The following is a 14,608-nucleotide window of genomic DNA, read 5'->3' on the forward strand; positions in this document are numbered from 1 at the left end:
ATTATGAATAAGCCAGGAAAAGCTTATTCTTTAAGCTGGAATGCAGAAACTATCTGCATTTCCATTACAAATGTGTGCAAATCTTTGTCTGTATTTTGCTAATGTCAAAAAAATATATATTATTTTATTCCATTAAATAAGAAATACATTAAAATCAAACGTGAATAAGCTAGTTCCCACGATAAGTCATTAAAAATCATGGCAGTGCTGGATGTAAACAGTTACATCCCATATATTCATAATTCAGTCATGGTGCTAGTGTTCATCATCTATCAGCTATTAGAGAAGAGATTATTAGAGAAGTTAAGTGTAATTTTTAAGAGGCATTTTGGAGAAATTGTAATCAGCAATTTTACAGAAGAGCTGTGGATTCAGAATGACAACAAAAAAAACAAAACAGGAACTGATGACTTGCATGAGACTCAGAAGTGAAGTATGAAGAAGTAAGAATAAGAAATACAGCAGCAGTCTAACGTGTTTGTAGATCCTCTGCCCCTCCCAACAATGGCTGTTACGTTATTCCTTCTATTAAACACACAGCTCATCTCTGATGCTACATTTCCTGGTTCCTCCCATTTCACATCTGACAGCTTTATGACTGGTAGGATCACTGAGCTGAACAACTGCTGCTGATCAGTAAGTAACAAACTGGTGTTTGGCTTCTTGAGGCACAACTACAGAATCAATAGAAACTTGAGAGATTCAGTGTTTTTGAGAAGCAAAATGGCTCAGAGAGGAAATCAGATGTATTCAGAAAAAGTTTATTGCTCCATCTGTCTAAATATACTCGATTTAAACAGATGTAATCGATTCCTATTCCACTTGGACACAGCTACTGTGACTTGTGTTTAAGACTTTTGGGGACAAGAAGATCAGAGGAGAGTCCCCCGCTGCCCTCAATGTAGGAACAGTTTCATACTGACAGAGTTCAGGCCATATTCACTCAGTCTCCACATGCTGCAGTTTGAGAATTAGCACATGAAACCACTGCTGAGTTAACTAAATACAGATAGGGAACACAAAAGTTGCAGATGCAGGTTGAGTCTGACGGGATAGATATTTGTTTCAAATGATTCATATGATTTCAGGCGCTAACCTTATCCTTGTTTAGTTTTTTTGTTGTTGTTTTAAAAACATGCACAACCTTTGGGAATTACAATTAATGCAATCAAAAGATGTATCCCAGCTAGAATAATATGGTGTTTTACACAATCCGGGGCAGAACTATAGTTCCAGCCAAATGTTGATGAGAGCTGTACCATTACTCACTTCTTCAATTTGTGCCCATTCTTCCGAGAAAACCGGGCTGGTCATTCCAGTCCAAAGGTTGATGCATGTGCTGCTGGCGCTGCTCAGGATCATGCATCTCTGGGATAGATGTCATGTCTACTGGTACACTGGTGGTTAAGACATTGTTTGGAGTTTGCAAGGTTTGTCCATTGGGTAATCAATGAGTTCAGTCCATTATGTATCAAATTGGTTGTGTACAATACACAGCATTGAGAGGCTTGTACAACATCTTAAGTGGTTGTGAAAGATGGGGAGGAATCACACAGGATACATATGAAGACTGATCCGGCCAGGGCAGACAGGAAGGGAACCAGTTAAAGTCACAATCATAGAGAAGAGACATTGGGAATCAGTGAGTAAAGAAAAAGGGAGAGTAATTGGATCCTTTATATATGTGGGTTATAACCTGGAGGAAGGTGCAAGACATCAGTCCAACCCTAACCAGTTTAGCAGGTTAAAGACGTTACTCAAGGTAAACATGAAATTTTCTTCTTGTTTTGATTTCTCATACATCACAGATAAAACTGTCCCAAGACCTTAAAAATACTTCATCAGATTACTGCTTAAAAAGTTACTCACGGAGGATTTATAGAGTAATACGTTCAACAGAGAAGTCTTAAGATTAGCGCCGCTGTATAGTGGCACTAAACTGCTCTTTAATGACACATGCAGTGATAACCACTCCCATTGTTTCAAACACTGACAGCCTAACAGTTTATTTCTTGGTTCTTTTATTCTCAGATCAGACAAATTCAGAATCACTGTTGAATCAAGATCAAGAACCGACAAGTTAACCTGCTGCAAATCAGTGAGTAAAGAAGAAAGAAAAATCCTTATTTGGCTTGTTGATAAACAAGGAGAAAGAACTATAGACATTCAAAAGTGAAATGGCACAGCAAGGAAATCTCATGGAATCAGCAAAATACTCTTGTTCGATCTGTTGGGATCTACTGAAGGACCCAGTGACTGTGCCCTGTGGACACAGTTACTGTATGAACTGCATTAAAGACCACTGGGATGGAGAAGATGAGAGGAGAAACCACAGCTGCCCTCAGTGTAGAGAGACTTTCATACCAAGGCCAATCTTAAAGAAAAACTTCATGTTAGCAGAGTTGGTGGAGGATATGAAGAAGGCTGGACTTCAAGCTGCTCCAGCTGCTCACTGCTATGCTGGACCTGAAGATGTGGCCTGTGATGTCTGTACTGGGAGGAAAATTAAAGCTGTCAAATCCTGTCTGGTATGTTTGGTGTCTTATTGTCAGAGTCATGTCCAACCTCACTATGAGGTACCTACACTACAGAAACACAAACTGGGGGATCCCTCCAAGAAACTTCAGGACAACATCTGCCCACATCACGAGGAGGTAATGAGGATCTTCTGCCGCACAGATCAGCAGTGTATCTGTTATCTCTGCTTAATGGATGAACATAAAGACCATGAAACAGTCCCAGCTGCAGCAGAAAGAGCTGAGAAGCAGAAGAAGCTCCAGGAGAGTCGACAACAAATCCAGCAGAGAATCCAGGACCAAGAGAAAGATGTGAAGCTGCTTCAACAGGAGGTGGAGGCCATCAATGTCTCTGCTGATAAAGCAGTGGAGGACAGTGAGAAGATCTTCACTGAGCTGATCCATCTCCTCCAGGAAAGAAGCTCTGATGTGAAGCAGCAGATCAGATCCCAGCAGGAAACTGAAGTGAGTCGAGTCAAAGATGTTCAGGAGAAGCTGGAGCAGGAGATCACTGAGCTGAAGAGGAAAGACGCTGAGCTGGAGCAGCTCTCACACACAGAGGATCACAACCAGTTTCTCCTCAACTACCCCTCACTGCCAGCACTCAGTGAGTCTACACACTCATCCAGCATCAACATCCGTCCTCTGAGGCACTTTGAGGACGTGGCAGCAGCTGTGTCAGAGATTACATATTTACTGGAGGACATTCTGAAAGACACATGGACAAACATCTCACTGACGATCACTGAAGTGGATGTTTTGCTCTCAGAACCAGAACCAAAGACCAAAGCTGGATTCTTAAAATATTCACAAGAAATTACTCTGGATCCAAACACAGCAAACAGATTTCTGTTATTATCTGAGGCGAACAAAAAAGTCACAGCAATGAAAGAAGAACAGTCTTATCCTGATCATCCAGGCAGATTCACAGATTCATTTCAGGTTCTGAGCAAAGAGAGTCTGACTGGACGTTGTTACTGGGAGGTGGAGTGGAGAGAAGGAGGAGTTAATGTAGCAGTTTCATACAAGAACATCAGCAGAGGAGGTTCAAATGAATGTTTATTTGGAGTCAATGACAAATCTTGGTCATTTAGTTGTGACACAGACAGTTACACATTTTTGCACAACAAAGTTCAAACTCCAGTATCAGGTCCAGTTTCCTCCAGAATAGGAGTGTACCTGGATCACAGAGCAGGTATTCTGTCTTTCTACAGCGTCTCTGAAACCATGACTCTCCTCCACAGAGTCCAGACCAGATTCACTCAGCCTCTGTATGCTGGAGTTGGGCCTTTCTTTAATGGGGATTCAACCGAGTTTGTCAAACTCAAATAGTGACACTGAGACATCAGTCACTATTTCGTTGGATAAGGATCAACTTGATTGTAGAAATTAATGAAAAAAATCTGAATTGGACTTTAGAGGTTTTAAATTCAGCTGTATATGCGTATGCACAGTGATAAAAGTGGCAGGTTTGTTTTCGTGACCTTGAGTTTTGAAAGGCGCCCTCAAATAAAATGTATTATTTTCTGCCTGCCTTTCTAAAGTTTGATTTTGAATCAGTAGATATGATAGGAATTAATTCTCATAAATTGTCAGGAAAAACTCAAGCTCATAAAGTAACAAAACAAAAGCAATATATTTGTCCATGTGTTTAGGTGTGGAAACATTACTGTACTTAACAAAACTGATACCTTCAATATATGCTGGTTCAATATTTTCACAGAATCATGACTATTATGTTTTTCTATTATTTTGTTCTGTTCATTGGTGATCATTTCATGTCTCTTGTAATTACAGCTACTGACTGCTGCAAATGATCAAACACATTTACCATTCTATAAGACTTTGAATCATTGTTTTAATGAATCCATGTGTTCATGAATACATGCAGAGAACCATTAAGAATATTCTGAGTATTTATAAAATATGATCATTCTGATTTCAAAAACTGATGGTAAGCTAATAAAGATGGTTGAGACAATTCGTAGGTTTGTTGGGTTTATTTCTCGCTGCACAGCCTCAGCTTCACTCAGTCACATACAAACACTCAAGCATGATAACTCATCCTTGCACAACATACTTCCCCTAATACACACTAATACAAAATCTTTTGAAAAGTTATACCATCTCTGTACCAAGAGCAGAAAAACTTTGTTGAAGGACCACAACCTCACACCTTCCAGTTCCTCCATTGGTGAGTTACACAACATTTCTTTCAGTTGCTTAAAGGTCCCACTAAGATACATGTAAACTGCTAAGCTATCTGCACACACACACACACGGTGTGAAAAGTTGTCCAAAGTGTGAACATATTTTTCTGTCAACTTCACTTCTGCTGAATACCAACAAAATGTGGTATTTCACCAAAACATATCAAAGACGTGGAAATGAAAGAACATTAGCAATGCGAAGGGTGTTTTACAGCGAGTTATCTGGTACTGGTACTGGTACAAAACCAGTATATCACTTTAAAGATGTCAGTACTTAAATTTTTAGCCTGACAAAAGTTTTTTTCCCCCTTTTGTTTCCTTAAAGATCACAGAAAAAAGGCATTGACTGACTGATTTAAGAGTATAAACATACTGTATATGAACAGGGAACTATAGAATAAAATCTGGAATTACAGATTAAGGTAGCACCAATCTATGCTGACACTGTAGATTGTGTCTCATAATCTCTAAAGATTAAATGAAATAGTTTGAGAACATATTTCTGGTTCCTTCCCTTCGAACATAATAAGTGTGATGTAATGTGAAAGACCTGAAACGTCTTTCAGCTCTTTCTCTTTATTCAAGGTCTACATCAATGTGAGCTGCTTTCGTCATGTCAGATGAAGTAGGAGATAACTTTAGGAGATAACTTTTATTTAGTGAGTGGAGCCAAAGACTGGGTGAATTTAAGAGAAAAGGAAGCTGGGTTTTGTTTTCTATGGGATACACCTGTTTGCCTAGAAAATCCAAGTTTTGTTGCTGAAAGGTGAAATGGCACAGCAAGGAAACCAGATCAATTCATCCATCCTGCTTACCATTACAGCACAGCTGGTGCCGAGCGATTACAGTTATTGGTCAAGAGGCGGTGCACACCTTGGGCAAGTAGCCAGTCCATCAGAGGAGACCATCTCTAGCATTTAAATCTCCAATAAGATTTTAAAAACTGAAACTTTATTCAGTTTGGCTTCCTTTTCTTTTCAGTGTCTGGCGGTAATGTAAATGTTTGATAAAGAAGTTTATCTAGACAAAATTCAACCAATTAACTGAGACCACAATGCTTTTTTATTGTTTTTTTTTTTGTTCTAATTTATCTTAAAGGCAGGAAGGTGAAGGCAACAATTGTAGTCAATTAATTTCTAAATGACTTTTAGGAGTCCAATGAAACACTTAGACCAATCTAATGTCAAAACATGTCTAAGTATATTTAAAAGTAGAAATGATTGATTGTAGTGGTATCCATCAGAGTATACATCTGCCTTAGCCAGATGTATACCAGACATAATGGATGCAAAAAGGTTTGGCAGCTTAAAATATTGTTAAACCCTTCTTAGTTTGATCATTTTTGTCTGATGATCTCCCTTAATCAAATGTCAAAACTGTCTCACAGCAGGTAGCGAAGACAGGTCAAGAGTTTAATTAATCTTTAACAAATTCAATGATTGTACAGCAGCTGCTTTTTTATTTATGTAGCTGTATCACATACAGTCAAGACCAGATATTTACATATCTGGAAATGACTCATCCTTTTATCTCACCAAGTCTTATATCAGGTCATTTGCAGTACCGAACAATGAACACTAGGTGGAAGCAAAGGACTTTACATCAATTTTTAAGACTCATGATTTACACATGAAAACAATCATATGTTTACAATAAATACATGCATCTTTGAATGGAGTTGCACTAATAAAATGATTGTAAATGTATAAAATCTTGACTTTTTCCCAAATGGTTGTCATATATGGTATTTCTCAATAGAACAGAACAGAATATTTGTCATGAGTGGGGACATATTTTAGTTAATCAACTGATTTCTCACAAAAATAATCAAAAGGTAGAGCTTATGTAAGCCAGGAAAACATGGTTATACAAAATGAAGCTGAAATAGTAAACCACAAAACAACAGATTTCCCAGAAAAGGAGCTCCCCCACTCCCTCTGAGAAAAGGGAGGAGTTTTTGGTCCAGGAGGAGGAAACCTTTGACAATCTTTTCAATTGGTGTGACTAAAAATTATTTGCTTTTCCTGGTTACTCCCCTGTTACGTACGACACTTTACAGACCTGTTGCACAGCACATTTGCTTCGGGGGAAACGAAACCTAACACACAGTAACTGCTCACCAGAGGAGAAATGGCACAGCAAGGATATCTGATGGATTCTGTAAAATTCTCCTGCTCGATTTGTTTGGATCTACTGAAAACCCCAGTGACCATCCCGTGTGGACACAATTACTGCATGTACTGTATTGGAAATTTTTGGGATGACGAAGACAAGAAAGGAATCCACAGCTGCCCTCAGTGCAGGCAGCAGTTCACACCAAGGCCTGTTCTGGTGAAAAACACCATGTTAGCAGAGTTAGTGGAGGATGTGAGGAAGACTGTACCACAACCTGCTCCTGATGATGACTGCTTTGTGGGACCTGAAGATGTGGCCTGTGACATCTGCACCGTGAGGAAGATGAAAGCTGTCAAGTCCTGTCTGGTCTGCTTGGTTTCTTACTGTGAGAATCACCTCCAACCTCACTATGATGTCCCTGGACTAAAGAAGCACATGTTGGTGAATCCCTCCAAGAAGCTCCAGGAGAACATCTGCTCTCGTCATGATGAGGTGATGAAGATCTTCTGTCGTACTGATCAGCAGTGTATCTGTTATCTCTGCACTATGGATGAACATAAAGGCCATGACACAGTCCCAGCTGCAGCAGAAAGAGCTGAGAAGCAGAAGAAGCTCCAGGAGAGTCGACAACAAATCCATCAGAGAATCCAGGACCAAGAGAAAGATGTGAAGCTGCTTCAACAGGAGGTGGAGGCCATCAATGTCTCTGCTGATAAAGCAGTGGAGGACAGTGAGAAGATCTTCACTGATCTGATCCGTCTCCTCCAGGAAAGAAGCTCTGATGTGAAGCAGCAGATCAGATCCCAGCAGGAAACTGAAGTGAGTCGAGTCAAAGATGTTCAGGAGAAGCTGGAGCAGGAGATCACTGAGCTGAAGAGGAAAGACGCTGAGCTGGAGCAGCTTTCACACACAGAGGATCACAACCAGTTTCTCCTCAACTACCCCTCACTGCCAGCACTCAGTGAGTCTACACACTCATCCAGCATCGATAAACATCCTCCATATTTTGAAGACGTGACAGCAGCTTTATCAGAGCTCAAAACTAAAGTCTTGGACATCCTGAGAGATCCACTAAAAATAAGTTCACCAACAGCCTCCAAAGTGGATGTTTTACCACAATCATCTGAACCAAGGACCAGGGAGGATTTCTTAAAGTATTCAAGGAAACTCACACTGAGTAGAAACACAGCACACAAATTTCTGGAATTATCTGAAGGCAACAGAAAAGTAACAATGACCAATGAGAACCAAAATTATGAAGATCACGAAGGCAGATTCACTAAAAGATGGCAGGTACTGAGTAAACAACGTCTGACTGGACGTTGTTATTGGGAGGTAGAGTGGGCAGGGAAATCAGTCGAAGTAGCCGTAGCTTATGATGACATAGAAAGAACAGGGGACACAGACGAGAGTTCCTTTGGTTTGAATGAGAACTCTTGGGCATTGTCTTGCCAGCCGTATATGTATACATATTATGGTGATGATGATGATGTGGATATTCCCGTCACAAACCCCTATTCCTCCACAGTAGGAGTGTACCTCGACCACAGAGCAGGTATTCTGTCTTTCTACAGCGTCTATGGATCTCAGATGACTCTCCTCCATGAAGTCGACACCACATTCACTCAGCCTCTACATGCTGGGATTTGGCTTTCACGTTCAAGAGGAAACAGTGCAGAATTCATTCAGTTAAAATAAACTGGAGCTGAGTAGCTCAGTTTATAGCTGTTTTATTCTAGATTATCTTAAAACTTTATCATTTCAAATGTGGAGAAGTTATCAAGTTGTAAATACACTTTTCTTGGTGAATTTTAGAGTAAACAATAATAACAAAAATAATTCCTTGTTAACTGGTTAAATACTGATTCTGGAAGATGAAAATACTGGGGTTGTGAATCAATGTTGTGGCAAGTACAAATGTAAATAAAGCTAAATATCAGACATAATATCATGGCTTTAATTACATTTCACAGTAATTTAGCAATAAATTTCCATCTTGGAGTTGTTGATATAACTATAGATTTTATGGTTTTTGTTTTCAATTTCAACTCATAGCAGGGCATTGTTGTTATACATAATTTTATAAGTTGTGTTTTATTTGATGTGATCAGATGGTGTTTACCGGTAATCTGTCAATTTAAAACTGTTTTTTTCTTCTATTGATTTGGGTGCTTTTTTATTTATCCAAATATTAGATTTTATTATCCAAAATTTGGGTCTTGAGTGAAAATAAAACATAAATTGTTTTAATAACAAAATTAATGAACATTTTCTGTGTGACTGTGTTTGACATTTAAAAAAATAATAAAGTTGTTTTGCTTTCCGTCAGTGTCAAGTTGATTGATTTTAAACTTGTTACAAAAAGTTATGATCAAAGAAATAGGTGTGTACTGCAACCACTTATACTAAAATATTCTATTTAACAAAAATAGAAATCTGACTTTAAAACAAGCATGTTTTATTTAGAGTTTTATTAGCTGTTGTTGAAGGGAGATCAGGCTAAAGAGCTTATTCAACATAATACTGTGAATTAAGAAAGTATTCACAGTGCTTCACTTTCTCCACATTTTGTTACATTACAGGGTTCTTCCAAATAGTATTAAATGTATTTCTTCCCTTGTGATTCTACAAATACCTCATTATGGCAATGTGGAAAAAAGATTGATAATCTGATAAAAGTCAAAAAAATATTAATCTTCAAAAACATTCTTTTCTGCCAGGTTAAAAATCTGCAAACTGAATTTTACTTTGTTTGGATGGACTGAACAGCAAACAGGAATACGCATAAACTTTATGTAACAATACTTCTATCAATCATTACATCCAACAAATATAAAAAGTCCAAAAGTCCTGAAGGTGTCTCCACAACACTGTTATATCGTGTTCATGTCATCAAATCCAGCTCCAATTCCATGTCTTTTTAAAACAAATGTAGACAATATGACAATTCTACCAACTCAACCACAAAAACTGAGAAAAAAAATTTGTAAACTTTTGCTCCTGCTGTCTTGATGTCCAACCCGCAGCTTTTATTAAAAATACATGCCTATCATTGCATCTGATCTGATTCAGATAGTAAATCTCACCCCTCTGATCATTCTATAAATTTGCTTCAATTCAGTCATATAAAAATGAACTTGACAAGACATGCAAGTAATAAAGACATTCAAAAAAGTTATTCAGATCTGAAGATTATAGACAAACATGACATCAAAGTTGTTAAAAAAACAAAATGAAACCATGGAGAGTCCCTCCCTGTTTTCACAACAGTTCAGTTCTGACATTTCCTGGTTCCTCCTCTCGCACTAGTCTTGACAGGTCGAGTTTAGCAAAAAACTCTGCTTTGAAGAATGCGATTAGCAAAGTCTTACTGCGGAAGATAAAACAGGAAGAAAACTGACTTTTTATAGGAAACTTTTACAAGAGAAAGTAACATAGACAGCAACAGTAGTTGTTTAGAGATGAAATGGCACAACCAGGAAGTCTTGTGGATTCAATGAAATTCTTTTGTTCGATCTGTCGGGATCTACTGAAGGATCCGGTGACTATTCCCTGTGGACACAGTTACTGTATGAACTGCATTAAAGACTGCTGGGATGGAGAAGATCAGAGAAGAATCCACAGCTGCCCTCAATGCAGGAAAGAGTTCATACCAAGACCTGAACTGGTGAAAAACATCATGCTAGCAGAGTTGGTGGAGGATCTGAGGAAGACTGGACTCCAAACTGCACCAGTTGATCACTGCTATGCTGGACCTGAAGATGTGGCCTGTGATGTCTGCACTGGGAAGAAGATGAAAGCTGTCAAATCCTGTCTGGTCTGTATGGCTTCCTACTGTAAGAATCATCTTCAACCTCACTATGAATCACCTACGTTTAAAAAACATAATCTGGTTGAAGCGTCTACTAAACTTCTGCAGAACATCTGCTCTCGTCATGATGAGGTGATGAAGATCTTCTGTCGTACAGATCAGCAGTGTATCTGTTATCTCTGCACTATGGATGAACATAAAGGCCATGAAACAGTCCCAGCTGCAACAGAAAGGGCTGAGAAGCAGAAGAAGCTCCAGGAGAGTCGACAACAAATCCAGCAAAGAATCCAGGACCAAGAGAAAGATGTGAAGCTGCTTCAACAGGAGGTGGAGGCCATCAATGTCTCTGCTGATAAAGCAGTGGAGGACAGTGAGAAGATCTTCACTGATCTGATCCGTCTCCTCCAGGAAAGAAGCTCTGATGTGAAGCAGCAGATCAGATCTCAGCAGGAAACTGAAGTGAGTCGAGTCAAAGATGTTCAGGAGAAGCTGGAGCAGGAGATCACTGAGCTGAAGAGGAAAGACGCTGAGCTGGAGCAGCTCTCACACACAGAGGATCACAACCAGTTTCTCCTCAACTACCCCTCACTGCCAGCACTCAGTGAGTCTACACACTCCAGACATAAAATTCAACCCCGGAAAAACTTTAAGGATGTGACAGCAGCTGTGTCAGAGCTCAGAGACAAACTCTTGGACATCCTGAGACAGAAAAGGACAAAAACCTCTCTGACAGCCATCAAAGTGGGCGTTCTACAGTTAGAGCCAGAACCTAAAACCAGACATGATTTCTTGAAATACTCACAAGAAATCACTCTGGATTCAAATACAGCATACATAGATCTGTTATTGTCTGAGGGTAACAGAAAAACTACATTGATGAAACAACAACAGTCTCATCCTTATCATCCAGAGAGATTCACTTATTATGATCAGGTTCTGAGTAGAGAGAGTCTGACTGGACGTTGTTACTGGGAGGTGGAGTGGAGAGGGGAAGGAGTTCGTCTAGCAGTTGCATACAGAAGCATCAGACGTGGAGGAGGGTCAGATGAATCCGCATTTGGACGAAACGATAAATCTTGGGCTTTACGTTGTGACAAAAATAGTTATCAATTTTGGCACAATAACATTGAAACTCCAGTATCAGGTACAGTTTCCTCCAGAATAGGAGTGTACCTGGATCACAGTGCAGGTATTCTGTCTTTCTACAGCGTCTGTCTTTCTACAATGACTCTCCTCCACAGAGTCCAGACCAGATTCACTCAGCCTCTGTATGCTGGGGTTTGGCTTTTTAACTATGGAACCACAGCTGAGTTCATTAAAGCCAAATAGAACAAATCCAGGGACAGAGGGTTAGTTTGGGATCACCTGTGATTTGACACCATCGTATGTCTGTGATTTGTAGACATACTGATGTTTGTATGTCTGCAAACATCTGTAGAACTTTTTAATTAATTTTAGAAAAAGTAGTGCAATAAATAAGTCAGATAAACATTTTATTCTGTATTTGCTTTTGTGTGTGTACTGATAATGATTTAAATGTGTGAAGTTAACCTCAGAGCTCCTACTGAAACTTTCGTCACAGTTCAACTCGACTGATAGGATTCAACAAACCAGATGGTCTTAGATGTTCAGAGATGATTGAGCCTTTATCATGGATATAATGTACAAATTCAAATAAAATTTAAAAAATCACTGTTTTCATAGCTCACAGTTCTATTCAATGGTATTTAATTCAGGTTAATCTGGGAACATTAAAGTATATTCATAACATGCTTGTGTTTCATGTAATCATTTTACAATTTCGAATTTTTATTATTTTCCATGATCACTGATTTTGTTACTGTTATTTTATCTCTGTAAAGTGCTACATTAATAAAATACACTTGTGCAATAATCAGCAGAAATTATTCATTTAAGTTACATGACTGATTTCTTAAAACTCAATTTTAGATCTGAAGTGAGAATTTCCTTTTACTATGCAAGAACGTAGAAAAGTCTTCAACAACTTCTAATATCTGTTGTTGAAAAGCTGAATTGCACTATTGACCAACAGTTGCTTCTTTCAGATCCCCACTAAAGTCTTTAGTTTTCAATATAGTAACTAAACAGGCCTGCAGATAAGCAGTCATAGTAGTAAGGCGTTACTGCCATTTTTTTTCCAAAGTTAAAACAAAAATCTGATTATAGTACATGGACACTATTGACATTAATGTAGTTTCTTCAAACTGACCCACTGGGAGAATAAGCAAATGTCTTATGCATTTTTGTTTTGCACTTTATAACATAAAAAATATGCTGGTAATTTTCTTTTTTGGTCAATTTCTATGTTCAATAATAATGCCTTTGTCATTTGTTGCCATTATTTGTCATGTTATGAACCATCCTTTGTAAGGTAATTTTTTTATTGCGAAGAATTGGTACATTTTGTACTGTAGGCTGGTAAAGATTTTTCCTAGATATGAAAAGTTGTGATTTGAGCTATTAGGAAACATGGAGAATTTAAAATCATTAGTTTGTTTCTAGGTATTATTTCAGGTATAAGTACAGGAGAAGTACATTTAGTGATTTTGAGAACAAGACGTCTTGAAAGTTGGCTGGGGTTTTATGTTTTAAAGAAAAGACACACAGCCTTTATTAATTTGTTTACTCTACTTGCATCCCACAATGCAATGCAAACCTGAATACAGGAAGATATTTGGCTCAAGCTGTGTCGGATTGAGGTCAGATTATGTCTGTGCTATAAACGAACCATCTCTGGTTCTGGCCCGTATGTTTTGGCCCGTATCCTAGTGTGACTGTTGTATTTACATCTAAACGAATGAACCTCACCAAGCGGGGGAAACTGATTAAACACACCAGGTGTGAAAACACCCAAAGAGATTCTCAATTGCTAAAAAATAAAACACTTTGACTTAAATAATAATTTAAGTGAACTGATGAGACAAAATTGGATAAAAAAAGATGTGTCCTGTTAAATCTGATGTTAAAACGTATTTCAGAACGGGAACAAAGTGACAATGAAACACGGTGGTGGCAGTATGATGATCTGTGCTGCTTTAGGATCTGGATAGTTGCTATAATTATTTACAGCATGATTTTCATTTTTAGAACATAATGAAAAAGAAAACTTTACCAGACTAAATAAGCACAGCAGTGTTTTGAGAGGTGTGTTGAAGTAAATTAATGACTATTATTTCATAAAGGTTTTGAATACTTTTGAATACTTTTATTATTATTAATTACTTTTTACTTACTTGATTACTTTTATTATTTGTGTTTATTGATTACCTTACTATTATTACCTTACTATGGATTGTTTACATTTAATCCTATTACTCATTTATTCTTATTTCATTTTATTATATGTTAAGTATGTTAAAGGTCACAGTTTCTGACACTGACTGCAGTTTAAGGGTGACAATTGTCTGTTCTCTGGAGACTGTTTTAACAGGAAACTTCTTGACTACAATCTAGCTCACTCAGCAGCCACCGTTAATTGGGGCCTCTGAGCTGCACGGATGCGAAACTTGTGAGTTGAACAGAAGGACAAACAGATAGGGTTTCTTGTCTCACTTAACTATCTAAGAATAAACTGTTGATTCTGCAAGTAAACCGCATACAACAAAAGGTCAGTAAAAGTGTTACATGCAGAAGTTTTTGTGGTTAAGGTGTCAACGTTTCGAAACTGCAGATGTTTCCACTAGATGACCTGTGTGTCACCTATGCCCTATTGTCAAGAAGAAACTGTCTGTACTTATGTTTTTTTTCTTTCTTTGTGTGGTTAATGCTCTCCCATTGGCTACGTGTTTGAGTCTGTATAAGAGGAGGCTGTTCAGGCGACGCAGCCAGAGAGATTCTTTGACACTCATGTGTGCTGTTGACCGCTGTGTGTTAAATGACCTTTCTCCAATTGCAATTGTTTTAATAAACTTGTATCTTTATTCTGATATCTGCCT

The 14,608-nt window shown here is 38.3% G+C and overlaps 3 protein-coding genes across 3 annotated transcripts; all 3 read left to right on the plus strand.

Moving 5' to 3' along the window:
• Window positions 1–570: 570 nt before the first annotated feature.
• Window positions 571–4,487, plus strand: LOC106700390 (tripartite motif-containing protein 16-like). Its single transcript, XM_023346957.1, has 2 exons — window positions 571–636; window positions 2,032–4,487. The coding sequence occupies exon 2, from the start codon at window positions 2,178–2,180 to the stop codon at window positions 3,846–3,848; it is 1,671 nt and encodes a 556-aa protein (XP_023202725.1). The 5' UTR covers window positions 571–636; window positions 2,032–2,177; the 3' UTR covers window positions 3,849–4,487.
• Window positions 4,488–6,682: 2,195 nt separating this feature from the next.
• LOC102216995 (tripartite motif-containing protein 16-like) lies at window positions 6,683–9,052 on the plus strand. The gene has a single exon (XM_005817378.2). The coding sequence runs from the start codon at window positions 6,857–6,859 to the stop codon at window positions 8,537–8,539; it is 1,683 nt and encodes a 560-aa protein (XP_005817435.2). The 5' UTR covers window positions 6,683–6,856; the 3' UTR covers window positions 8,540–9,052.
• A 1,067-nt stretch (window positions 9,053–10,119) lies between these two features.
• Window positions 10,120–14,599, plus strand: LOC102216381 (tripartite motif-containing protein 16-like). Its single transcript, XM_005817439.2, has one exon. The coding sequence runs from the start codon at window positions 10,308–10,310 to the stop codon at window positions 11,979–11,981; it is 1,674 nt and encodes a 557-aa protein (XP_005817496.2). The 5' UTR covers window positions 10,120–10,307; the 3' UTR covers window positions 11,982–14,599.
• Window positions 14,600–14,608: the final 9 nt, after the last annotated feature.

Source organism: Xiphophorus maculatus, chromosome 14 (genome assembly GCF_002775205.1).
Source record: "Xiphophorus maculatus strain JP 163 A chromosome 14, X_maculatus-5.0-male, whole genome shotgun sequence".
Taxonomy (NCBI): domain Eukaryota; kingdom Metazoa; phylum Chordata; class Actinopteri; order Cyprinodontiformes; family Poeciliidae; genus Xiphophorus; species Xiphophorus maculatus.